The following is a 25,916-nucleotide window of genomic DNA, read 5'->3' as shown; positions in this document are numbered from 1 at the left end:
AGAATGCAGGTTGTGTTCTGACTACGGAAACAGAAACTCTCACTTTTGCTAATTATTGCTTTCTTGTTGCTACTTTCAGTGTTGATAACACTCATTAGTACGCTCTCCTCCCACACAGATAATAAACCCACAGAGGAAAGAGACAAGTTCACACACACACACACACACACACACACACACTGCGCAGGTTGCTGAACAGCACCTTGGGAAATGTAGGCCTTCTGTTATCTGATCACTTATAATGAACAGGTAAGATCCACTGAGACAAAATTAAATGAAATAAAAACTTACTGCACTTTAAAGTAAGTTCTAGTTGAATGGTTTTACTCTAGTTTTAATTGTTCTAACACTAGAAATATTATATTAGAGTCCATACTGTTGCTAAGCATAATACATGTTTTAAATCACTGGAAATTTTTACATCTCCTCTCAATTTTAAAAATAGCATTCAGTTATTTTCAACCATATTTGATTTTTCAGCTTGTGAGTTGTGATTACTCATCTGCACATGATTTATCTAGACTGGTTTCCATTTCACTGTCTTCCACTTTTTGTAAACCCAGAGTGTATTACAGTATTTTACAGTGTTGGCGGGTCAGCAGCATCACTGTGAGTAATACACAGAACCACAGGGACCTCTGTCCTACATAACTCTGACCTGAAAAAACAAGGGCGAGAAAAGAACCAAAACAGCTGGAAGGATGAGCGCGTGTGTGCGAACATGCTGCAGCACAGACATGAAGCATGTGAGAGCTGAATGTGTTTGTAAAGCTGTCACAGGAGGTGTGTTTGTCCTGTCAGCGTGTGTGTGCAGACATCTACAGGCGTCACAGTGGAATGAATACTCACATCACACCTGCTCTACTACAGTAATACTACAGCATATAGGTTGTTGGGAGGTGTGTGTGTGTGTTTGTGTGTCATCACTCAGCTTCCTGCCTGTTTATTATTCTGTCAGTTCTCTTCATTCATGAATTCAGGCGCCTAAATATTTTACCTGTCAACTGCTTTAACGAGCAGACACACTATCTCTCTGACCCCGACCACCACAGCACATAAAACTTTTTCTATGTCTCTCTGTGTATTTTTGGATGAAACATGACCAGTGCAGAAGAGAAGAAGTGTTTAAATCGTTTCACTTCAAGGGAGGAAGTGTTTTAGTTTCTCACTTTAGGTAAAACCACAATATTAACGAGTGGGCGACTGTAACTGTGGATAATCAGTGACAGAGACGTCCCAACTTTAATTCATCAGAACCAAAACCACGGTTGCTCAGAAATGAAACTGAAGACACAAACAAGAAAACAGCATCAACAGTAGAAAATCAACATTTAATCTACAGAGTTAGACAGGCAAAGTGAAGATATCGTCACACTGCATTTCTGATCTCAACAGGTGTTTAGGCACAGAGACATACATTTAAAAATATCATATATTATAACATATTCATCTATGAAGCATAAAACCTCTTTACCATAACAACATACGCGCTTCATCACTGGCTGTACAAAAATACATTTAAATCTTTTCTCTTCCTCTTCATGTGCATACACGTACGTACAGTATGTATGAATGTGTATTTGTATGCTTTGTGAGTAAGTCCACGTGCAAATGTTGGTGTTCCTAATATTTGTACCTATGTCTGTGTACATGTGTATGTGTAAATGTGCACTGTCGTCCTCCAGCTGTGGTTCAGCCGAAGTCGATACGTGGCCGGTACTCGAGAACCATGGGATACGTCTGAGGAAGAGACACACACACATCAGAGAGAGAGAATCAGTCTTTAAATCTCAACACTGGAACATATCACACATCAGAAGAGAGTCACACTGAAGCTGGACGATGAACATTTACTGAACTTTTAGATGGTTTTTAACTTACAGAGACACATTCACACACCGAACATTAGATCAAACTCATGATCAAACTAACTAATGACTGACTGAGAAGACAATCAAGGGAAAAAAGACTAAAGCAAAGACTGTAAATACTTATTTTACAAACTCAATAAATAAAGAAATACAGTAAAAGTATGAAGTCGTTTTTAGTTATGAAACACAAAGTTTAGAACAATAAACTCAAGCAATAAACTTCTATATGGTAAAAAACCCCAAACTCAGTTAGCAGCTGTTTCTCCGTCCTGCTTCTCTCAGGTCAAATTCATTTTTAAAAAACTGTCGCTGCTTGTTGAAGCTCAGCTGTTTGTTGTTTCATTCTATCAGAAAGAGGAAGACGGACTGAGCGACTCCCATTTCATGTGCAGGTTTCGTATGCAGAGTTAAAGATGAGTGTAAACCCATTTCCATTAAACCGTCCAGGATCCACCTGGCTCTGCTCTACAGGGACACAGGCCAAGCGTCTGAAGCAAAAGGGTCAAAAGAGCCAGAAAAAAAGTAACAGAGGTTCAGCTGCTGCTCGCTCGAACGCAGCTCGTTTGAACAGTTCATTTCCAAAATGCTAAAATTCATTCTGAAAATCCTGAAATACAACATTGAATTCTTCTTTTGAAATGTTTCTGGCATCGTTTCAAATCTCATCCTGTACACAAGTCTTCTCATGCAAGTTTTTCAAGTTGCTTTGAAAAATATATTTAGGAACAGCTCTTAACTTTAAAATAAAATAATAGACAACCTTGTTTCAAACTGCTAATGTTGCTTCAGCAGATTGAACATGTTTTAAATTCTACACGGTGGGGTTTCTAGAACAAATCCTGTTGCCCAGTAGTTTCAAATAGGTGTGGTGTTGTGCTCACTGGCAGCTGTTTCTGTGCTCACACAGTTCACAGCGTTGCAGATGCATTTAAGACTGGCACACTGTCTTGCTGTTCCAGATCCAGACAAACAGAGCAGCGGCGTCCAGCATGGATGAGATCAATGCAGCTGCATCAGCTGTTGTTAGTCGACTTGCAGAAAAAACATTTTAATGTTCTTCTGCAGGAGACAACTGTGTCCAAAAAGTAGGAATCTCTGCAAAGTTAACCACAAGTGTCACATGAAAATCAAGGACTTTCAGGTCCTTACAAGGTCCTGAGCCTGGGTTTTATGATGTCAGTGCAGAATAACTTATGCCAAACATCCTACAGGAAACCTGAGGAGACAACACTCCTTGTGATGCTGGTGTCATCATCTGTCATGTGTCATGCTCTTCACATAAATGCCCTGGCCCAGGGGACCCTTGATCTGTCAGGCTCCTGCAGGGCTAGTGCCCTTTAGGCCCATTAGAAATCCATCCATTACTGTAGTGATTGTACATTTCTGTCTCCTTTGACTGTAAAACACATTTCAAACATTTAAAGAACGGAGCTTTGTTTTCATAAAATATTCATAAAGATATAAACGATTTGTGTCGGAGCAGCTGCACAGTGAAGAGCGTGTCACCGGTCTGGTGTCTCCTGGTGCAGCACAGTACAGCTGCTGTCATCTCCTTCGGCTCTCTGCATTTTGCTGCATCATGCCTCAGAAAGAAAAAGAGCAGCACTGAATCCGATCTAACAAGTCTGCCGCTCCCTCTGTATCTGCATCTCTGACACTCACTCCGTCAGCACTTCTGTCTCCAAACCCTTTAATTAAACTGCACTGGAACATATTGTGTGCAGATGTCAGCTAGCTTTAAGGGTACGTCTCCTGATGTCAAATGACTGAAATCTAACGTGCTGTCAGATGGTTATCTGGTGGGTGGCATGGTGGTTTAGTGGTTAGCACCGTCTCCTCACAGCAAGAGGGACCTAGATTCTAATCCCCAGGTCGGCCTGGTGCCTTTCTGTGTAAGTTTACATGTAGTTCCTGTGTCTACGTGGGTTTTCTCTGGCTACTCTGGCGTCCTCCCACCGTCAAAGACACACAAATATCTTAACTGGTGACTCTAAATAGGAGTGACTGAGTGTGTCTGGTCGTCTGTCTCTATATGTCGGCTCTGTCATAGATTTACAACTTGTCCGGTGCTCAGTGACACCTGGGACAAGCTCCAGCACTTCTGGGACCCTTAAGAAGAAGACCCTTAGAATAATGGATGGATGCTTCTCTGGTTTTCTGCAGTACATCTCCAACAGCAATATGTAGATGTATCCTACAGACATCTGAAACTAAGACAAACATGTGTTTTGTTGTGTTTTTCATTTCACAAAACTTGATTTCTATCACGATTTTCCAGCTTGTTCTGTTCTAACCTGTAAAATGTCAATGCTGTGAATCCTCATCCTTAAGGAAATTAGATATAATATCTGTATCTGAATAGACAGGGGGGGTTCTCTGCATTGTTGCCTCGTCTCTGTGCAGCTTGATTTGAAGTTCCTCTCGTTTTCTCCACACTGTCAAGGCCCCTCTTCTCCTTGAACTATATTGTTGTTTCAACTCATTGCAGAAAAAAACTGACCCATATTTAAAACTTTCTTGGGAGCGTGGTGTGTTCGAGGCAGTGAAGCGCTTCTCTGGATGGAGCGCTTGCTTGAAGGTGTTTAGGAAAAGGTTTTGGGTTTCGCTGTTAAGTTGCGTTCCATCATTCGGGCCAAAAGCTTTGCTGCTTCTGAACAAACGGTGCCAACACCTGAAACTGGTTTTCATTAACGAGAGGAATCCACTGCTTCTCAATTACAGGAGGGATGGAACAAACTTTATAACTCACAAATGGATTCTGTGATACAAGACAAAGATCCGTGTTTTAAAGTCGTGAGAGGCAGATTTGACCTTTGTCTGAGCAGAATAAACGACCTGTTGGACTGATCAGATCTGTGGAGGCTTTGTCTATTCAGTGTGACTGTCAGTAACCGTGTGGCGTTTAGTCTCGGGTATGTAGTTTGAGCACTTTATCTAGACACCAGTCAGACTCAGGTCTGACACGTCTGTCCTCTCTCTCACCACCTGCCTCATCCTGTCTCTTGCTACTGTTAAGACTTCACTCGTGACCAAACGTGTTGACTTCACATGACATTAGTCAGTTTGTAGATATTTTGCAGATCACAGACGAGCATCTTGGCTATTTCTGCTACAACACACACTTGTAATAAGGTGAATGTCTTCACTGCTACTGCAGAAGGAACAGATTTGAACTCAACACCAGCAGAGATGTGAATGTTAACCACGAACAAAACTCTGCAGCGTTAAAACAAAGTTATGCTTTGTTAACATGTATGTTATCTTATATTCTCTAACATGGTTTAGGATTAGGTTTATAGTGTTTGGTGTTATTTTCAGATGTGTTTATAACATGTGACACCCCTAAAGAATGTGAAGAGGGATGACAAGAATTAAAAGCATTTCTCAGTATAATGTGGTGCAGTCTAACGGCGCCGTTAAGCTTTACGTAGAATCTATGACGTACCGATCGTTTCCCTCTGTCGTTGTCAAACGTGTGACTGTGATGAAATAAACATCTTCCTCTACTGCAGGTTTTTTTTTTATTGTCAGTCTTTTACAGATTAAATAGGTGCCACTGTGTCTGTGTCTGTATTATGAGTCTGTCACAGTTATGCTCATGTACAACTAATGATCAGCTTTTAGTGAGGAGCTAAATGTTTCTAGTTCAAAATGTTAAATGTAAAATCTTATTCTGACATTTTGATGGTTTTGTTTTGGTTAAGGAAAAGATCATGCATGAGACATGATGTGTTTTACAACACACCATACTCAGGACAACCATCACTCATCCTGGAATAAAAAAAAAAACGTCAACTAAGTCCAGGTAGCAGTTATAGGACATTAATTTTCCACTCTCTCATGTGAGTCAGCCGTCCTGACTGGATCAGGGTTGGAGGACGAAAATGAAGCCGAGCTGTGGAGTTGTCGAAAGGATGAGACTGATGAATGACTCGTATCTTCTTTCTCTCCCTTTTCTGTCTCTCTGCTTCGTGCCTCTCTCACCCTCTCTGTCACTTCTCTTCTTACTGTGTCCTTAACCTGACAGGGTTCAAACAGGATGCAGAAATATTTTTATTTCTTGCTGTTTATCCTTCTGACTCACCAGGACACAAATAATTTGACAGACTGATTTCTGCCTGTTGTTGTGGGCAGAGCGGAGGCAGACGATCCACTGAAAACTCTGCTGAAAAGACTTCTCACAATACACAGCTCATAATGGTGCTGGGTCATTAAAAAGAACTTGAATAAGCTCTTTTCCCATAGTCATGTTTAAAGCTTTCGAATCCTGAGCATTTGATAAATAAATGTGATTTCCTCTTATTCGTTTGATAATGTGGAGTTCAAGGCAACAGCACCATTAGCTGTAAGTCTACATGTGAACTAACACAGAATGAAACGTAATAATAATCCTGATTTGCAGGTTAAAAGATGTCTACAAGTCTTAAAACAAGTTTGAAGCAGACTAAAGAGTCTGTGGTCTGGATTTCCAGCTGCCTTTTTCTACAGAGCGTCATCAATAAGATTTTTGCAGTAAACCCGGTGGAATCTTTTCCTGAACAGCGCACTTTGGATGATTTGTTTTTCTATTGCTAAATCTCGTAGCATAATGTTTACATATCAAGTGTCCATAACTCCCAGATGGAAAATGACGTGACCTCCAACCCCAACAGTCTGTGCACGCTGAACAATCTGGATCTGATTATTACATACGAAGGATGTCAGTTCAAACTGGATTAATTATATCCATGATCTTATGCACGAGGCTGATTTTAATACTAGGACCTCGTTTAACTGTCAACTTAAAGTAAAGCTTTACAAGCTTAGGTCGTTGTGTTTCTGGTCATTATGTAGTAACGTTCCTTAACAAGTGGAAATGTTAATTACACAGGTTATTTCCCTTTTTTTTGCTTTAACCATCCACTGCACAATGAAACAGATCCAAAAACTACATTTTAGCTCTGGATTTGAACAATTCTTTAAAAGATCGCTCTTTGTGAGAAACTGTGGAACCAGAATTTCTACATCTTTTATTTCATACGGACTTTGTTTCACCTGCTCCTCCTCTGCCTGTCATTCTCCTCTCACAATGAAAGTGGGGATATTTTTGGAAAGTATGGATTTGTCTTCATTTTCTTGCTGACTCGATGTCCTGTGGCAGTGATGTGGGAGTGTTCAGTCAGGGTGCACAGATTTACAGTGATTCAGTCTGTGTGTAAATGTTTAAGTGTTAATATGTGGAGCTTTGGCACAGATGCAGTAAATTAAAAGGAAGAGTGTTGTTTCCTTTCAAGCTACAGTGGCTCTGAGATTCCAGCAGTATACACCTACAACAACACAACATGTTGAGAAATGCCTCCTCCTACTTCAACCTGTTTGAAGTCCGACTTCCTTCTTCTACAGAATTAAAGTCATGAAAGTTTCTTGGAACTGAAAGAACCTTCCTGCAAAAATGATTGAACACTGAACAGAGAAGTCATTCAACCAGGGCTAGTTTTCACACACAGTGTTACGTGTACTGATTCTCAGAGTATTCTCTTTATTTACTTTCATTCTTGTTCAATCATAGTGAAATTTGTGCCTGATTAACCCCAAGCCTAATCTTTACTCAAATCTTACTTTAACCTCGTGTTAACCATTAAAAAAGGTCCGCTTGTGATATTACTATGAGGTTTTAGATCTCTAGTGTGAATGAATGCAGAACACACACACACACACACACACACACACTCACACAAATAAATGCTTTCCTGAACCAATGCAACTACACATTAGCATGCAAGCATGCACACAAACAGGAAGTGAGTGTGACAGCCTTACATTCTCTCCATGTAGCCTCCATCGAGTCATGTAGATGAACTCCAGAGTGTGATCTCTGCCCATGATCTCTCCATTGCACAGCACGTCTAGCTGGACACAGCAGAAAATATACCACGAGAAGATAACGTAAATCTTTCAACAAAATGAACAACACAGAGCAGAAAAATGGAACTCAGCGGTCACAAAGATAATGTGCTGCACAAAGCTGTCAAAGCATGAGAAGCAACAGAAAATAATAAAGGAAATGAAAATAAAAAGCACTGGTTTGAGAGTCAAAGTTGACTTCCTCTCCTGCTCGTGAGACCTCATGCTAAAGCTTCTGCACAGTTTGTTTCTCATCCAGCTTTAGAAGCGTTGAGTATTTTCAGATGTGTTATTTATTTTCTTAAAGCTGTAAATTCTATCGTCTGCATGATGGAGCGTTATTAGAGGATTCAACAACCTCTGCACTTCTTCACCAGTTTATAAGAAACATTTGACACAAGCCACTGAGATAAATGTTCCTTTGTGTTGAACGCTCTAACATCAGATGTTGAGTTTCTATCATACCTGGTGCACAAATTTAAATTGATTATAAAAATGTGGGAGAAAACAATATGAGTTGTAAATAAAGTGTTGTTGTATTTTTATCCTGGAGCTCATGAAGCTGCTGCTGCTGCTGTTGTGGGTTTCTTTTTTTAACCAGTTATTCTTACTGCAGTGTGTAAAAGAGGTACACAACTGTAAAACAGAGTAAATCATTTAGCTATTAAACAGGTACAATAGGGTTTTAGAAATACACTATTATAATATTTCCAAGCTTCAAATGATATCTAGCATTTGAACTAAACTAATCTGAAAAACTCAGACACATACTGTAAAGGTGTCTATAAACGCAGCACTATCCCTTTATCTCTTTGACAGTTTAATCAAAAGGTATTTTTACCTCATAAGAGCTAGGCAGCTTTAGTTTAAGACTGAGAAACTTCTTAATTGTTCCCACGGTGACTCTACTGGAGCAGCGGATGAACCTCTTCATCAAATCCTAATTGGACAAGAGACAAAGTGTGTTACACTGTGATTTAGAGCTGGAGCTCACACGGAGTCATATACTGATTGTCTAAGAAGCTAGAAAACATTTGCAGACACAAAAGTGTCCGAAACACTCCCCACTTAGAAAAAGACCAATCCCAACGCACCGTGACTGAGCTCTCCCCAGACTGCCCCGTGTTGCGTAGGCAGTCCAGACAGATGGCTATCTGAGGATCGCTCCTGTGGTAGTCGTCATCGGCGCCACCATCGCCATCATCACCACCAACACCACCAACATCGCCTCCAGCATCAGGTAGCCTGAACCTCTGACACCTCGTGTTTTCTGCTGTGGTTTGAAACATTCACACACACAAAGGTGCTGAGTGATGCTTTGATGAAAGGATATCAAACTAAACTCATTTAAAATGTATTAAACAAAAAAAGTAGTAAAGGGTTTATCAATTTAGAAGATCTGATATTAAGATATCAAAATCATACAATGAAAAGATGATAAATAACACTACAGTCATTGCTCCCCACGGTGCAGACCCTGTGGTACCAGATGTGAGGTGAACAGCATATAGGCAGGAAATTCCCTGAAATCTGAGCTGCCCCAGATTTGCATCAACAAGCTCAAAACCTGAAGATTAAGCTCATGCTGATGAATCAAAACCTGAAGATTAAGCTCATGCTGATGAATCAAAACCTGAAGATTAAGCTCATGCTGATGAATCAAAACCTGAAGATTAAGCTCATGCTGATGAATCAAAGCTTAATCAAAAACTTCTATAGATTTCACTCTTTCATCCTCTGATAACGAGAAGACAGTGTGAATCAGGAGCAAATACAGAAATCATGAGTAAGTACTAAAAGTTGATTTCCACAGCAGACGAGCTCGCTCCTTCCACAGAACGAGGGTCATACAGAAGATGGTTTAAAATGTAAACGACGGCTTACTTTGGCCATTTTCTTTGGGCTGGTTCTTCCTCCAGAATTCAAGTTCTTGCTGTTCCTCTTCTAGTTCCCATGAAAAGATAAAAGAAGACAGTGTTACCGAGATACCTCACTGACGGAGGTCCTGTCCAGCCAAACACCTGTTTTAAGATCATATCTGTGTTCAAAGAACTTTTAATGTGCAACTGAGGTTCCTGGGAAGATAAAGGTGGAACGTAAGCTGAACTGAAGCATGCACACTCTTTTAACCAGCTGTGTCCACACTGAAGACTAAAACAACTCTTCTAAACAGTGAGAAGAAAAGGTTTGTAAATGCCGAAGGAAGAAACCTGGATTTTAAATTTAAGAATCAATGCACTGCACTGATGCGACACATGTCTGGTAGAAAAAAATCTTTTAAAGCCATAAAGAGAATTCAGATGAGGCTGATTTTATACAACTTGGCCAAGAAGTACAAGCTCCACAAAAAATATATGATGTTTGTTCCATCTCTCGTCTGCCAGAGCGCTCTGTCAGCAGAGGTGAAGTTATGGAGTCATAAACTTATAGTGGCATCACAGCTTTGGTTGGACATGTTGACTTGGCTGCAGACAGAAGGTTGTACTTCTTCATGTCATCATAAACTGCTGAGATTCAACCTCCCCTAAAAATAACGTTGAATAAATAACAAATGACTAATAAATATTTACTGATGTCGTGAAGAACAACTTCACACATGTACAGTAAACCTGCAGAGCATAGTCGCTGCACCTGAACCTGCAGTTACTAACGTTCATATTCAGATTTAATAGAAATACATGGGAGAAGAAAGAGGAACATGTACTGATCAGTACTAATGGAGAATGTGCCGTTGAAGCTCTCTGCCTTTCTGATTGTGATGGTTAATAATATTGACTGACTGACTAACAATCACATTGTTCAATGATAAATTTGTATTTTGTTTGGTTTAATGACTAATTTAGAAAAGAGGAGAGCTGCCTCACCATCGGTATGTGAGTGTGGCCGTGCTCTCAGTTTGCTGGTTTATGAGTTAACACCCAGCCACTGGAAAACTGTTCACGAGCTTCTAGGGATTTCTAACTTTTAAATTCACACAAAAATGTTTACACTCAGTCCAAAACTGAAGTAGTTTACAATATCTGTGACCTTCTCCATCAGGTCTGAAGGACTTGAGCAACCTTTCAGCCAAACAAAATAAAATGAATGCACGTGAGCCCCGTCCCCAAACCTGCAACTCAATGTGACGTCATTTACGTTCTGTATAGTTCACTCAACGCAACAGGATAAAATAAGCTCTGAATAGATTATGTATAGTTAGACTGAATACCTTTACCATATGTGGTTTGGTGAGGTTACAACATTGCTGCTAGTGTGCATGCTAAAGAAAGACGTGTGCATTGTGAAAAATTCTTTGCATGCCTTGTGATATATGATGTGGTTGGAATGCTGTAGTTTACTAATTTTTCCTACCTCCCATGAATAGACTCATAATTTAATACAGACTGCAAACTGGGGAGACAGATTGATGAAACCATCTGGCAAACTCACTTTCTCTCAGTCCAGGCACGAGCTTGAAAATGATCTCCTCCAGAGTGTTGTCCAACCTGAGAAGAACGAGAGAGGGAAGTGTGATGTGGAGGTGCAGAGAGCAAGAAGGAGAGAGTGGCATAAACAGAAGAGAAGGAATTAACAGAAGGAAGTAACAGACGTCAAGAGGAGGAGCAGTAGAGGTGGTGAGGACAGAAAGTCGAGCATAGAAAAGCAGATAGGAAGAAATAAAAAGTGGGAAACAAACCAGAGAATAAGAACGGAGGGTTTGAAACACGGGAAGATGAACAAGAGGAACAGGAAGAGAGTGAACGTAGAAGAAAAACACATCTTACCGGAGCATCTCCAGCGGATTGGTCTCGTGCACTTGAATGCCACATTTCGGACAGTCGTTACTCTCCTCAAAGTGCTGCACGATACAGCTCTTACAGACTGCAGGAGAAACAGCACCACGTTTAATTGGGCATTAATTAGAATCTGCAATGCGAATCTTTGTCAGGACAGAGTGATGTCATCGTGTTTGCTCCAAGTAAGGACGATGATGTGTCCGTGCAGTTGACTGCAGGGCACTCGACATCTGAGCAAACCACACAAATGACTGGAACAAAGAAGTGTGTGTCTGTTGTGTTACTCACAGGTGTGCAGGCACTCGGTGACCGTGGTTGGTTTGATCAGGTAACCTCGACACAGGTAACAGGTGATGAAATGGTTAAAGTCTCTAACCAAGTGCTTCCTTCCAGTAGCAGCCATGTTTGACATTGTTTTACGATGCTGCAGCGAGAAAGTGACCAGGAGTCTGTGTTATTAGCGTTTTAAGCTGAAGGGAAACGTCACCTCAGACATCCATTCACAACAACGGGAGGCAAACGTCCGGCCACAGGCTCGTACTGCCAGAGGGCTTATTTAATGAGAAGTTTTGTTTGGGTGAAAGCGCAGAAAATGTTCCAGGAGAATGCATAGAAGTGTTTGCTAGTTAGAGCTGGAGACAGAGTTCATAGATGCTACTGTGTAAAATCCTGCTCCATCCTATTGGAAGACGTTAGTCCCATTGAATTAAAGAGACACCAGGCTTTTCCAAGTCCTGTGTGCCGTCCTGCTTCAGTCAAACACGTTCGATAAATCCCCTGAATTTCCAGAGAATACAATGTCTCACTTCCTGCTCGCTCTCAGCCATTTTTAATCCACGAAAGGTCAAAGGTCGGCTGTAGACAGCAAAACCAGAGGCTTCTGCGCATTCACTTTGATTCTGGTCTGTTCTTTTCTCATTATGGTGCTGTAGCTGTTGACGTCTCCCTTCTTGAAGTGGCCCACAGTGACTATCTGATGACCTTTTACCTCACAGCGAAGTTACCTGAGAAAATAAAAGACAAAGGTCAGGGTGGAACAGGATCGTGCTATTTGCAGATACATGACCTTAACAATTAGAATACCTCCAAGAAAAAACCTCAAACCAATCAGCAAACAAGTCGAGAAGGTTTCAGTCATAGAAGCTCATGAACGGCTCAGTGCCAGGAAGTGAAGCTGTGAACAGTGACTTTAAAGGTCAATGTTAAACTGACAGTGGTAAGAAAAACTATGTGAACCTATTGGAATTTCATGGTTTTCTGCTTTAATTTGTCATAAAATGTGAGTCACATACTTTTTCCACACAGTTATTTATGTTACTGTAATAAGTTTCTGTGCTCAGAGAATCAACATTTTTCAAACCATGGATTTAATAAAGACGGATGTTTTCAACTATTGTCTTCACCTGTTGAAACCCAGCAGCTTTGTTCAAGTATAAGTAGGAAGTAGTAGTAGTGGCTCTTTTAACAATAACAGGTAGATTTATGCTGTTGAGAAAAAATTGAAATTACCTTAATTTCTTTGTCATTTTAGAAGATTTGGAGGTGACTTCCTTTCCTCTTTTCCTGTTTCATCACTGTACTGTGTATCTGCACTGCTTTCATCTTGCCTGCTTGTCTGATTTGTTGTTGGCGGAGCTCAATAACTACTGTTACTAGGTGATCGTTACATCTTAGTCACCTAGTGACTCCAACCTAAATGAGAAAACACGCTGTCACTGCCTTCAAAAACAACCATAATGAGCATTTTTTGATCTAGAGCTCGTATGAAAGAGATGACAAAACACACATGACCATTACTGCTCCAGTTCTGTGATCTGTCAGCCGTCCGGTTCAGGTTTGTTATGTGTTCAGGCTGCTACGAATACTTGAAAGCGGCAGAAACATCTCTACACTGAACTGATCAGACGAGATTTGATGCAGTGTTAGACGTTGCCCCACCCTGACGTCCTCTCTCCTCAACTGGTTCTGTAGCACTGACTTCACATTTCATAGCTCTTGTGAGAGACACGTGATCACTGGATTCAAATGACTAAAGGTACTTTCATTCTCCTGATTTGTACAGTTTCTTATTATTCCCAGTTCCTATGACACAAAAGATTTTAAGGCATTTCACTAATTACAATAATTATTAACTGACAGTGGCACAAACATGAATCCAGCCGTACTGTTGTCTCCAGATTAACAATAGCTAAACTCACCAACCACTTTAATGGATCTGAATGAACCTTTTTTCCCTGCTGCAAATACAGATTCATGTGTGAATGTGTCTTTATAGAGGTAGTTTCAAAGCTCACTCACAAGTTTCAGATTTGCTGTGCGAGGTCGTCTATAAAACATTTATTTTAATGGGATGATGTCAGTTCTGCTGTTACAGTAAATGAAGTGAGTGAGCTGGTAAATGTTTGAGGGTGACGGGTTAGTCTCTGTTCTCAGGTCTGGTTCATCCCGGTTGTAAACACACCGTTCTGTCCATTAGTTGATAACAGGACACTGTTAAATACTAATCATCATACGAATGACTAAAAGAACCGTTACTGAATCAACCATTATTAGGCCGACAACATCTCTGATGAGCGGGACACGTCTCAGTAACATGTTTGCTGTAAACTGACCTGATATTTAACTAACGTCAGAGTCGCTGAGTGTTCATACAGAACCATAATTTACAGATCGTCCTGAAGTAAACAGCACAAAGAAGCAGGTAAAGCTCTTTGTGAATTTACAGGGACTCAAAAACAGGCTAAAAGTTAACACAGGAAATGAATGGATATTAGATGTTGTAAAAACATATAGTAGCAGCCAGAATGTAATCCTCCTTTTCTATGACGCGTTTCTTTAGCTATTTGCTCATCATGAAGAGAGATCACGCGACAAAGACCAGTTCCAGTTGAATAACAAACATTACATAAAAAGCATCAGTTCACTAAACATAACGAATATTTCTGTAAGTAACATGCAGATTATCAGTACACAGTATTAGTGAGTCCAGGATGCTACGTTTTGTTAATATTTTAACTGGAAAGTGGGATTTAAATAAAAATAAAAGTGTATAAAACTACAACTACAACAAAACGTTCCTACAAAGACGATCGATCACGATGTTTTACACACTAACAACACATGAAAGAAATGCAGAGACAGGACTGTGACCGTGTTTCCAGAGGTTGCAGGTTGTGTTGCAGGTTGTGTTGCAGGTTGTGTTGCAGCTGCTGCAGAAGAAGATGGATGATACCCGGTCACAATTCTGACTTTCTTAGTCAACACAGTTTGTTCATTTCCAGGCAGCAGATTAACTACGACAAACCACAACACACTGCAACAACGCCGTCGGTATTTGATACTGAATCATGAAGTTAGATTAATAATAAGCATCACTGAAGAGTGAGAGATCTCACCGTAAACTGCTGTTAATGTATGAACCGCCCCTGTACAGACAACTATAGGAACAGGCTGTTACAGTAACTTAACAGGAAACTTTATTTCCCTGTTAGGTATATGACGTCACACAGGCTGGATGTCGACATGCTGTGCGTGTGCCAGGCGTGTCAACAGAGCTGGACACACGCAGAGCTGGACTGAGCTGGACTGAGCTGCGCACTCACTGCAGGACCCAACAGGACCCAACAGGACACAGAGGAAGCAGTGTGCACCTCACTTCACTCCACACTCCTGCTTCTTTCAGCCCAGCTTCGCTTTTTTCGAGAAGAATCTCAAGTGCGCAGCTCAGAAATTCCCCCGTGCCCGTGAACGAGGCACACTGGTGCACGCGCACACGCACACGCCCGCACACACGCACGCAGGCGTGTTATTTATTCACACGCAGAGGATCTGGTTATCTCATCGTCGAGGCGCGTCACGGTCTACGTCACCTGTGTCAAAACAACATCAATGGACGACGCGCACCGACATAGGAGACATGTCCAAATGCGCGCACGCCGCAGTTCCTTACTGTACAGGCTACACACACACACACACACAGAGAGACACACACACGCACGCAGCACGTATCGACAGTAAAAGTTGCAGAGCTTCACGTCACACGAACGGGAAGCGCAGCGCACGCGGATTATTGAACGTTTGCGTGAACATACCGTAATCCCGCATGTCAGTGTGCACGGCGACGCACTTTGCGTTTGTGGAGGGAGAGAGTGCGAGAGGGGGGGGGGGGGGGGGGGTGAGGGAGGGGGTACGGAGGCAGAGAGAGGAGGTCCAGCCAGCAGCGTCAAAGTTTGGCTCAACGTGACGCGTCCGACGTCGGATGAATTCACCGTGAGCGCAGAGAGAAGAAGAAGAAGCGACAGCGCGTTCCTCACCTGGCCTCGCACTTTGACTTCCAGGAACGTCCACCATGACGCTGCCTCATCCTCCCGTGCAGTCAGCTCCGAGGACTGAGTGAGGACAGAACACGGAACTGGTCGGATCAGATGTGCCCCAGTCCGCCCAGCAGCGAGACAGACAGGCAGGCAGGCAGCAGAGAGCGGCGGTGGGCGGGGAGCCACCAGGCAGGCAGGCAGGCAGGCAGGGCTCGGAAACTGAAAGCGGTTGTGTAACTGAGTGACTATTGGCCTACAACACACACACACACACACACACACAGAGAGAGAGAGAGAGAGAGGGAGAGAGAGAGAGTCTGCTGTGTGTAGGGATGAACGCGATGGTTTATTCCGCTGCTCATGTTAATTCATATCAATTTATTATAAGAAATAAAGAGAGAAAATGAGTCCTGCTGTCATTTCTGCTCCTTATTCAACATTAACTGTCATAAATGATATTTATATGTGTTAAACTACATATAAACATGTGAAACACTGAAATGTTCCATCTCCTCTCTTTTATTTAATATTAGCACCTTAAAAGTTCTGCTACTGTCAGACATGTGTCCATCAAATAAATATATTATATATATATATAAACTACTTTGAATTAGTTTTTATTTAATGAATATAAGAAAAAATAATCAGAATCGTGCAAAGAACGTTTTTTAAACTTTCATATAAAAAACTCACTAATTGATGTAAATAAAATATTTTACAAGATAAATAAAAACTTTATATAAAGACTGAAAGTTGTTTTCATTGCTTTTTATTACTGTAGTCGCTACAAGAATGATCCTGTTAAATAGTTTTTACCTTTTAGTTTAGTTTCTTTATTTTATTGTATTATTCCTATTAATGAATAGATCATTAAAATATTACTGAGCTGTGAAGAGCTAATTATATTTTCAATTTGTCACTTAATTTTTTTAATTTATGGTTCTGTCCAAAAGTCTTTTCTACTAATGCTGATGACAGTGTCCACGTCTGATTGTTGTTAGTGAGACCGCTTTGTGTTGTTGTTGTTGTTGTTGTTGTTGTTTTACTTTAATCCAATCCCACATGTCCATAAACAGCAAACCTGTCCTGTGGATCTCTTACATTAAACTGAAGTAGGAGAGGAACAACACTAAATCATCTTTATGCTTCTTCTTTGTGTCTTTGCTCCAGTTAAATGAGAGATGTCCAAAAGATCATCAGTGAAAATAAAAACTGAACACTGAGTGACATGATGAATTCATTCTGCATCAGTCACCACTCACCACGCTGTTTTATGACTGTGCACAAGAATAAACAGAGAAACATAGAGAATCAAGAGTTCACAGACGTGTCAGTGTCTCTGTGTGTGTCTGTCCTGCGATGGACTGGCAGTGGTACATACATGAACTAACTGTTAATATCTGTAGAAGCTGCTGCAGAACAGGTCGGTCTGTTACCTGTGAATTGAATTTTAGTGCGTTAGCATGCTGACGTTCTTTAAACTAGACAACACACTGCAGGAGTCAGATCATCGACGTGGCGTTTTGTACCTGGGTGCCGTGATGACCATGATAAAAGTCGTCATGAAGGAAGTTTCGAACCGTTGCTGAGATGAGTGACAGGGTGCTGACGTCGCCCTTTTCTTCAAACAATATCGACATGTCAAGAATTCAGCAGCATTTTGTTTTTCATCCCAGTTTCCACTAATTCTCCCTTCACGTGTGACTTTAAATCAAATCCCACTCGAGATGCTTGTAACTTCCAGCACTTATTGTTCCAGCGCCACCTTACATAAGGGGCCACTGGAGGAAAAACAGAGTATTCAGTGACATTACCCTGTGGGATCTGACCTCTTGTTTTGGGAAGAGGAATGTATCACCATGGCAACAGCGGTCCCAGTCACACGGTGGGACAGTCCTTGATTGTAAATCCCCAAAATGAAAGTTTTACCCTGCAACCATTTCAGTAAAAATGTGTTCTGTATTCTCTTGAGGGGCAACTAGCAGGATTGAATCTGTCTCCACCTCCTTCAGAGGTGCAGCTAGTTCTCATTAAAGTCGGCCCAGACTTCATGCATTATTTCCTGCATTTCTAATGACTTGACAAAATGAAAACAGCCCCTGTTTTCATTAGTCAACAGGTCGTCCAGTGTGAATAATGTTGGTTTCCAGTGGGTCAACTTTTAAATGCATAGATCATGATGCTGTAGTAGTGTGGACCTGGACATTGGAAATGTTGCCTGTTAACTGCAGAGCTGCTATTAAGGTACAATATAGCAGTGTATTGAATGGAAGTCTGCAAGATGGAATAACAGCACTCAAGGGATGATATAAAACTTCCAGTATCTTGCATTAATAGACACACAACAGATCATCGGCCTGAACGTATCCGCGGATTTATTACAGTGCAGCATTGTGTTGTGCTTTATATATGTTTGTGTCTAAGTCTAAATGTAGTCACCGACCGTTTTGGCACTTTCATTAGACCAATTAGTTCCAACTATATAGACTGGACCAAGGCTCGTGTCAGCCCGAATTAGGGTACAACATGGAATAGAAGACAGAGAGAAAGAAAACAAGAGTGGGAGAGCAAGAGCAGGGAGGAGGAGGATGAAGTAGGAAGAGGAGAAGAAAGATAGATTTAATGTGGATGAACTGATGAGACGAAGCAGCAAGAGAATGAAGGCGATTTAAAGGAAACAGAGGGAGAAGACAGAAGTAAAAATGATCGGAGGAAAAGATTACAGAGAGAGAGACTGAGATCAGAGAGGAGTAAAATGACTGAGGTCAGAACTGAGATGAAAAGAAGGTGTCAAGTAGAGGGAGATAAACACAGTGACAGGATACAGATACGAAGAAAGAATGAAGACAGCTGCAGGGAAACAAACGGAAGATAAGAAATAAATAGACACAAAGAGAAACAGAGGAAGAGCAGCTGTATACTCGGCTTTTTAACTGCGAGCGGTTTCTCCAGTTCTCTGGTTTTTAGATCCGAGTGCTAAAAATATTCTGTATGTCTCACTTCACACGTATTAATCACTAAATATTCTTGGCCTGACTCGGACACTTCATACAACTCATTTCATGCCGTAGGGTTTTTACTGAAAGTGTAAAATGTTACTTTCATGGTGGTGCAACAGGAAAAGCCAAAGCATAGTGACCAGGATCTAACCTCTGGGCACCATGATCTATCACTAAAGCATAACAGTGTGGTTAAAGAGTAATGGAGTCTAACATCATGTGAGGATGAGAAAGGATGAACTCTTACAGACGCTGATTAGAAACCATGATCTTTCCTTTGTGCCGATGTCGGTGGTGATAAAATGCTACAGACGAGAACGGAGAGAGGAAGACGAGTCCTCTTCATCAGTTTCGTCTTGAACAGGATCTCAGGGTCTGTCTGTGCCCTACATTCACTACTGGCAGCCGCTGCTCTATATCCTCACTCTACAAGAATGTGGCTCAACTTCTGAACCCCTTAATTACTGACCACTGCTTCATGAGTTCCCCTCCCCGCTCCTTCTTTTCTCATCTTGTTCTTATTTTCTCTCACTTTCTCTTTAAGTCATAAACTCTTCTTTTCTTCTGGTTTTCCTCACTCGTCCCTCGGTCCCTCTGCTGTTTTTTGGATTTGTTGCTCTTCTTTTCAACTCTAAACCTCTAATTTATCCCATCACTTCTCTCTCTCCTCTCCTCTTCATATCCATCCTCTCATCTTTATTGTCTTTCTCTCAGGAGCTCCTTCAGCACAAGTCACTGACTGACTCATCCTCAATCATCCTTTCACTTTAAATGACGACTCATTATTGTCTCTGCACGATTTACACCAGTCACATTCAGAGAAACACTTTCATACTTAACAAGTGGCAAAACCATGGATGAGTGGCTGCCTCTGTGAAGGGAGTGTTAGACATGCACTTACAGAGACGAATCACTAACTCGTCAGTCTACTGATCTCTCAACGGAGCAACATCATCATAAAGTTGTGTTAATACACTGTTGACTGTACCGTGTGAATAACGGGGGACCTGTTCATGTTATTGGATTCACAAAGTGCCACTGTAACTAACCAAATGTGTGGGTACAACCATTCTGAGCAGATGGTTTTAAATGTTCTGTCTTTTCTGCGACAGCAGACGTGAAAAGGAGCCAGAGAATCGGGTCCAACTGATGACAGCAGTAAACGCTCATTAACGTCTTCAAACAGCAGTTATTCGATTTTTTCCAGTTCTAACAGTGAAGTGTGAAATATTTAGACTTCAGTTCTGTGACTCAAACTTGTTGGCGTTGACACACCCGCCTGGTTAAATCTCTGATAGTATCAGCACTCATCAGTGATATCTGTCTCTTAGAGCTGCTCGAAGGAGCTTTGTTGGGTTTTTCTCTCTGTGACTCTGCACGGTCCCTGACATTATATTGATTTGAAGGTGCATAAATAAGTTGAATTGACTTCAGATTTAATATTTTTATGAATAAATGCTTTCAATAACAGTTTCTTCCATTTAACTTGGGTTTGTAGAATGACCTGCAGTTTTATGTCACTTTCTGCAACATCGGCAGCCTCAGACTCATGGTGCCGTTTTGTGCCAAGCCCCTTTAAATTTAACCTTATTTTCTATTCGGTATTGCCAAATGTTCGTGCCCAAGTGGCAGCTGAACAGCAGCTGAGTCAGAAAATACCAAACTGGGATCATTTTCAGGGTGTGATGGGCACCAGCGCATGGAGTTCCCTCTGCACTGCAGCTCTGACCACAGATATGCTCGTGGGCAGCGGAGCAGCACAGCCTGTGGGGTGAGTCAGTGTAGCAATGAAATGTTGTTGGCCTGGACAATGAAATATTGTGTTTGAATATTTCAGTGTGTAACTCTACCCTGAATCCGCTCAGTGAAAAGTTCAATTCTTGAGAAATTAAATACACCATAGTTCATTCAATCTGTGCTCTGTGCTGTGTCCTCACTGCAGAGAAATGTGATCTGACAAACACTTTTCTGTGGTGTTGCACTGCTTTAATATTCTGATTGTTATTAGTTCCCCCTCCCTGTCTTTAACCTTGAACCTGAGGATCAGCTCTGATCCTTTTCTGAAGCTGCTGCTTGGTGTTGGCAAGTCTTTTCTCACCACACAGGCTCTAACGCCCTGCTACAGCACCCGCTCCACCTGTTCGTGGCGAGCGGTTGGCATTCTTGTGGATGCATATTTGTAAAAAAAAACACACCCCTTTGCAGACACACAGCACATGCCGCAGGATTCAGTGCCTGTTACCAATATGTGGATCAGCAGCTTAAATATCCAAACCTGCAAATGTTGTTTCCAGAAACTTTGGGACTTTTTCTAATGAGCAATAAAAACTAAAATAAGTGATTTTTTTATATGTTTGAACTTCATTTAACTTCATATAAAGAGTTTTTAAAGTTTATAAAATGTTAAATTCCAGCAAACATAACTGACTAATGCAAAAATGAATTTAACTCACATTTGTTTAAAAAGTTAATTCTGTGTAATTAGTTCAAATTTAGATTTCACCTTTTGATTTAATGTATTCCATGTGTCCAACAGTCACTCGTCTCTCCCTCCAGATCTGGACTTGATGAGTGAAACTTTGAGGCTTGCAGGAGATTAGAGGATGATTATGGATTATTTATCATCAGAGGTGTCAGATAGAATTAACTTAGCATGCATGAGTGTGTGTGTGTGTGTGTGTCTTTTTGCAGCAGGTGTTGCTTCACTGCACTTGACCTTTGCCCTCACTTTTATGACGGAGATCTCACACACACTTGTGAAACCACCTACACACACCCACACACACACAGTGACCTTGAACAGTGGATCTTACTGGTAACTAACTGTGTTTGAGTTCATTCTTACCTGTTTACTTCTGCATACGTACGTTTCATTTCAACACATCTTGGTCTTAAAGCCTCGCATCAAGATCTCTGCACCTATTAATACAAACTGAGACGACTCCCGCGTCATCTGTGCACAGGAAGTGTTTATGTTCATGTAGGGGCGGGTCTGGTGGTGGTGGTGGGGTCAGGTCACGGGGGAGGGCTGTGTTTGTTATTGTCACACTGTCGTGAACTGTAACATCAGAAATATCACTACCGTCGACCCCTTCACGGACACACCAAAGAATAAGAAATAAAATAAGAAGTGTGGGAGTGTGAAGCTGACGTGTTTGTGGGTAGTTTAGAGGTGCGACACACACTGAATCATTGAAATGAGGAAACACTGAGGACGTTCAGACGTTCGCTCCTCAAAGACATTTTTAAAAAAGACAGAAGTAGCTGCATGAAGAATTAAAAAAAGAGTTTGAGAGAACTTTGAACCTGTCCAGTCACTGTGTAACGTGGACGGAAATGTCAACGTGAAGTTTTTGGATTGTTTGTTTTTTTACATTTTTTGGAAAGCGGAGCTTCAGACGCTCTTAGTTTTGGCACCTGATTTTGTTTAAGTGTCAGCAAACTGTTTATTACAATTTGAACTCTATAAACACTTCAGTCTGACTGCTCTGTTTTTTTCTGCTACACTGTACAAATCATCAATCAATCAGTCAGTCAATCAGGTATTTATTCTTTACAACACTAAAGAACAACAGCAACAAGAATATGACGACAAGCTTAAAATGTCATGAAATAAAACATCAAACACAATAAACTAAATTATAAAATGAGTTTTTAACAACTTTTTAAATTACGGCAATGTAAAGCTGTTACCATCCACCTTCTTGTCGTTGTCTTGCAGACATCTGACTTCCCTCAGTCTCCCTGATATGAGCACATTATCCCAGAGATCTGATATTTCTTGTCATTTATATGAGTTTTATGTTACAGATGTGACGTTAAAGATGTGTCCATGAGCTGGTGTGCTGCATTCAGGGACAGTACAGAGTGTAGGCCATCAGTGTTTTGAAACAAAAACAACACCAAAATCGACAAACTGTGGATTTGGTAAAACCCCTAATCTATATCTACATCGTGGACGAGTCATGTGCTCAACTTGAGCTTAACAAACAAGTGACATAGGAGATATACACACATTAAAAACTGCACTGCCGATATCGGTTTAGTGAAGTTTGCCAGCTGCAGCTCATTGAACTGCTAAAAAAGAAAACCTTTCAGTGTCTGATGAGTCACAGGTTCAAACAGTGTGACTGCTTCTACCCCACACTGTAGGTCTTAGTATCTCCCAGCACAGCCGATAAGATAATGTTGCTTGGCAACAAATGGGTCATTTTCCAGTAAACCAAGTTTTAGCTGGTGCTGCTTAGCAACAAACTTTATTTCCATGACTTATTTCCAAGAGGGAACACCTGAACAAACAGGTCTTGGAGCATCTTTATGCACCAGCGTCATGGTTGAAAGACGCTGGAGGACTCGCAGTGCTGTGAGTCAAAGCTGAGGAACACTGAGTTACTGAACACTGATCAATTCACATCTTTGTCTTTGTCTGGATATAAAACTGAACGATTGGATTTCTGAGTTTTACACTACATTTGAAATACTTTTAGGAGATCAAGAATCTGGAACCGACCAGTAAAAGTTTGTGTTTAGAGGATACGATATAAATTAATGTGTTAGAGTGACTGGAAACAAACACAACTGATTCCTCCACAGCGACAGACAGAACAGAGTAGAGTTGATTTGTCTACCAAATTCAAAAGGCTGACTAAGCATCGATAGTTGATCCTCGTCTTGACCTTCACCACACAGAGTTTGCATTATGACAAATATTGTGATTTTGAACGTAGTCCTCTTTTGCCAGGCCACACTACTTTCTGCTTTGCTGTATAAATGGGACATTTCATCCTGCACTGGCACTGAAGGTTGTTGGATGTGTGTAAATTGTGCAATCTGAACAGAATTTATTGGGACAGAGAGCAGTTTGACATAAAACTGATCTAACCCTGCATCCTAAGCACCTCACATGAACATGACAGAACCGTATTTTACTACCAGCATAAGTTTCACGTCTCATTTTATCTCATCCCATCTCTTCTGTCACTTGCCTTCCTGTCTGTTCGGGAAAATGTGACAGCAGCGTGATAAATTGCCTTTAAAGTTTCACCCCTGTCAGAGTTACAGCTTTTTCATATGGATGGATAGAGGACGGTCCGCCGGCGCTTGTCAGAGAGCAAACAGTGTTGTGAATTACAACCGGACAGTTTGTCTCTCTGAGTGAAGGATTATCTTCATACGATGACACACTCGTAAACAGTGCAGAGGCACTGCAGTCGATGTCACAGAGGCAGCAACCTCCTGTGCGAATGAGGATGCCGGGTGAGGGGAGGATTTACACGGCTAATAATAGAGTGGATGTATTTCCAGAGAAGAAATTCAGCACTGGGCCTATTTATAATTACAGAATCCTATGATGTATCCCTCAGGGTTTAACGCCAAACCAGTCCTAGACTACCAGCACGCCGCTGACCAGGCTGCACACACACACACACACACACACAAACATAGTGTTATCTTCACAATCTCCTTTAGCCTGCTGACAAATGTGAGAGAAGGATATGAAGTGTGTTCGAGAGGAGGGAGCTGCAGCGGAAATAGGCTCAAGGGGCTTTTTATTTTGGTGACCTGCACCTTTTTAATTCAGTCACACGTGGGGTCAACTGCTCATTTCAACAACATGATATGCTGCTCCTGATCGAGCTGAGGAGCTGTCAGCAAAGCAATGACAGACTTCATTACAACACCAAAATAACTGTTGTTTGATGTGTGCTCATCACTGCTGGTCAGTGCTGCTGCTGCTCAGCAAACTGTTGTTGTGATGTTGTGTTTGAACCAAATGCAGCCGGATAATTAGAACTCACACATTTACTTTCACCTCGCAGTGACTGGTGTGTCTCGTACTTGGGTGATTTTCTACTTCAACACTAGAAATTATATTTACATTCTACTTTGTTTTACCAAATGTGTTTGTGAACAAACAAAATACATATCAGACACGTTTGTGCAAATATATTGTCTGCAAGCGTTTTCCAGTTCCTCAGAAATGTTCATTAAACATCTTCATTCATCCTCCTTCTTTAAGTTATTAAGTATCTGCTAATTCACCAGGTCACCTTGCTGTGTCTGGTGCAGGTTCAGCACTACGCACGTGTCCTCTGTGCTATAGTGCAGTTAAACTGGACACTGCACATCATTGTAGAGTGGCAAACATCTACAGCTACAGCTAGATGTAAAAAGCAGCGTGCAGAATCTTTGGAGGTCGCCATCTAAAACAGTTTCCCCCTTTTACCATCTATTTCAGTCACAAGGTCAGTTTCAAAAATAGCTCGCAGCTATGAATTCGCTTTCAGAGGAATTGAAGGGTGAGAAGTGGACAACAAGGCCGCCAACATCTGTGGTGCCGGTCGCTTCACTCCTGATGTCGAATGAAGAAACAAACTGTTGTTCGTTATTTTCATTCACTCATTATGGATTTTCCTGACTCTCAGTTTGGCATCTTATCCTCACTGTGAGTCTGCTACACGCTGGTGATCATTCTAATCACTCTGATTTGTGGAGTTTAACCAAAGTAGATGAAGCAACATGCTTTGGGAGATGTGTTAGCAGTGTCAACACACTGAAAGCAGCTGAAGTTAAAAGAGCTAAGGAGGTGTCGACTGTTGTCCTGTTGAACTCTCTCTCTCCTTTTGTTCAGTGGTATTAGTTGAAGTTGAACTACTCTGTGCAGTAGTATCTCAGGAAAAAGTTGTTTGTTTTTTCATGACACCTGACATCATGACTCTTCTCTCTTCTGATTGGTGGACAGTGAGCTCACCCAGAGTGTGACTGTGACAAATCAGGTGTTATCATTGTCGGAGTATGTGCTGTATGTCGCTCTGAGATGTGTAATATGCTTTAGACAACATTTACCAGCACCTGACATCATGTCATCCACCACAGGCTGGAAGTCAAACGGTGAGGCATCCTGCTGACCTCTGACCTTGATCTGTGATTGGCTGCAGTGCGAGTGAGATGATGTTTGGAAGTCTGACTATTTATTGCTCTGCCACCATGAACCTGTCTCCTCAGCCATATTCTGCATTTCTGTGGCCACATGCCCAAAGTAAGGAGACGCTACCAGGGATTGTCTATGTTTCA

At 41.4% G+C, this 25,916-nt stretch overlaps 1 protein-coding gene across 4 annotated transcripts; it reads right to left on the bottom strand.

The window, feature by feature from the left end:
* Positions 1 to 1,312: 1,312 nt before the first annotated feature.
* On the bottom strand, positions 1,313 to 16,332 carry LOC113158702 (polycomb group RING finger protein 5-B). 4 transcript variants are annotated; one of them, XM_026354802.1, is made up of 10 exons: positions 13,317 to 14,839; positions 13,040 to 13,222; positions 11,819 to 12,534; positions 11,519 to 11,615; positions 11,184 to 11,239; positions 9,639 to 9,698; positions 8,849 to 9,027; positions 8,596 to 8,694; positions 7,671 to 7,760; positions 1,313 to 1,740 (listed from the first exon to the last, which is right to left on the bottom strand). In XM_026354802.1, the coding sequence occupies exons 3-10, from the start codon at positions 11,940 to 11,942 to the stop codon at positions 1,693 to 1,695; spliced, it is 753 nt and encodes a 250-aa protein (XP_026210587.1). In that variant the 5' UTR covers positions 11,943 to 12,534; positions 13,040 to 13,222; positions 13,317 to 14,839; the 3' UTR covers positions 1,313 to 1,692. The 4 variants fall into 4 exon arrangements, with proteins under 4 accessions (XP_026210587.1, XP_026210589.1, XP_026210586.1 ...); XM_026354804.1 differs by lacking the exons at positions 13,040 to 13,222; positions 13,317 to 14,839 and adding an exon at positions 15,844 to 16,332 and having other exon boundaries at positions 7,671 to 7,756; XM_026354801.1 differs by lacking the exons at positions 13,040 to 13,222; positions 13,317 to 14,839 and adding an exon at positions 15,844 to 16,327.
* Positions 16,333 to 25,916: the final 9,584 nt, after the last annotated feature.

Source organism: Anabas testudineus, chromosome 15 (assembly GCF_900324465.2).
Source record: "Anabas testudineus chromosome 15, fAnaTes1.2, whole genome shotgun sequence".
NCBI classification, from domain to species: domain Eukaryota; kingdom Metazoa; phylum Chordata; class Actinopteri; order Anabantiformes; family Anabantidae; genus Anabas; species Anabas testudineus.
Note: the sequence above shows the minus strand (reverse complement) of the source record. Positions and strands in the feature narration are given on the sequence as shown.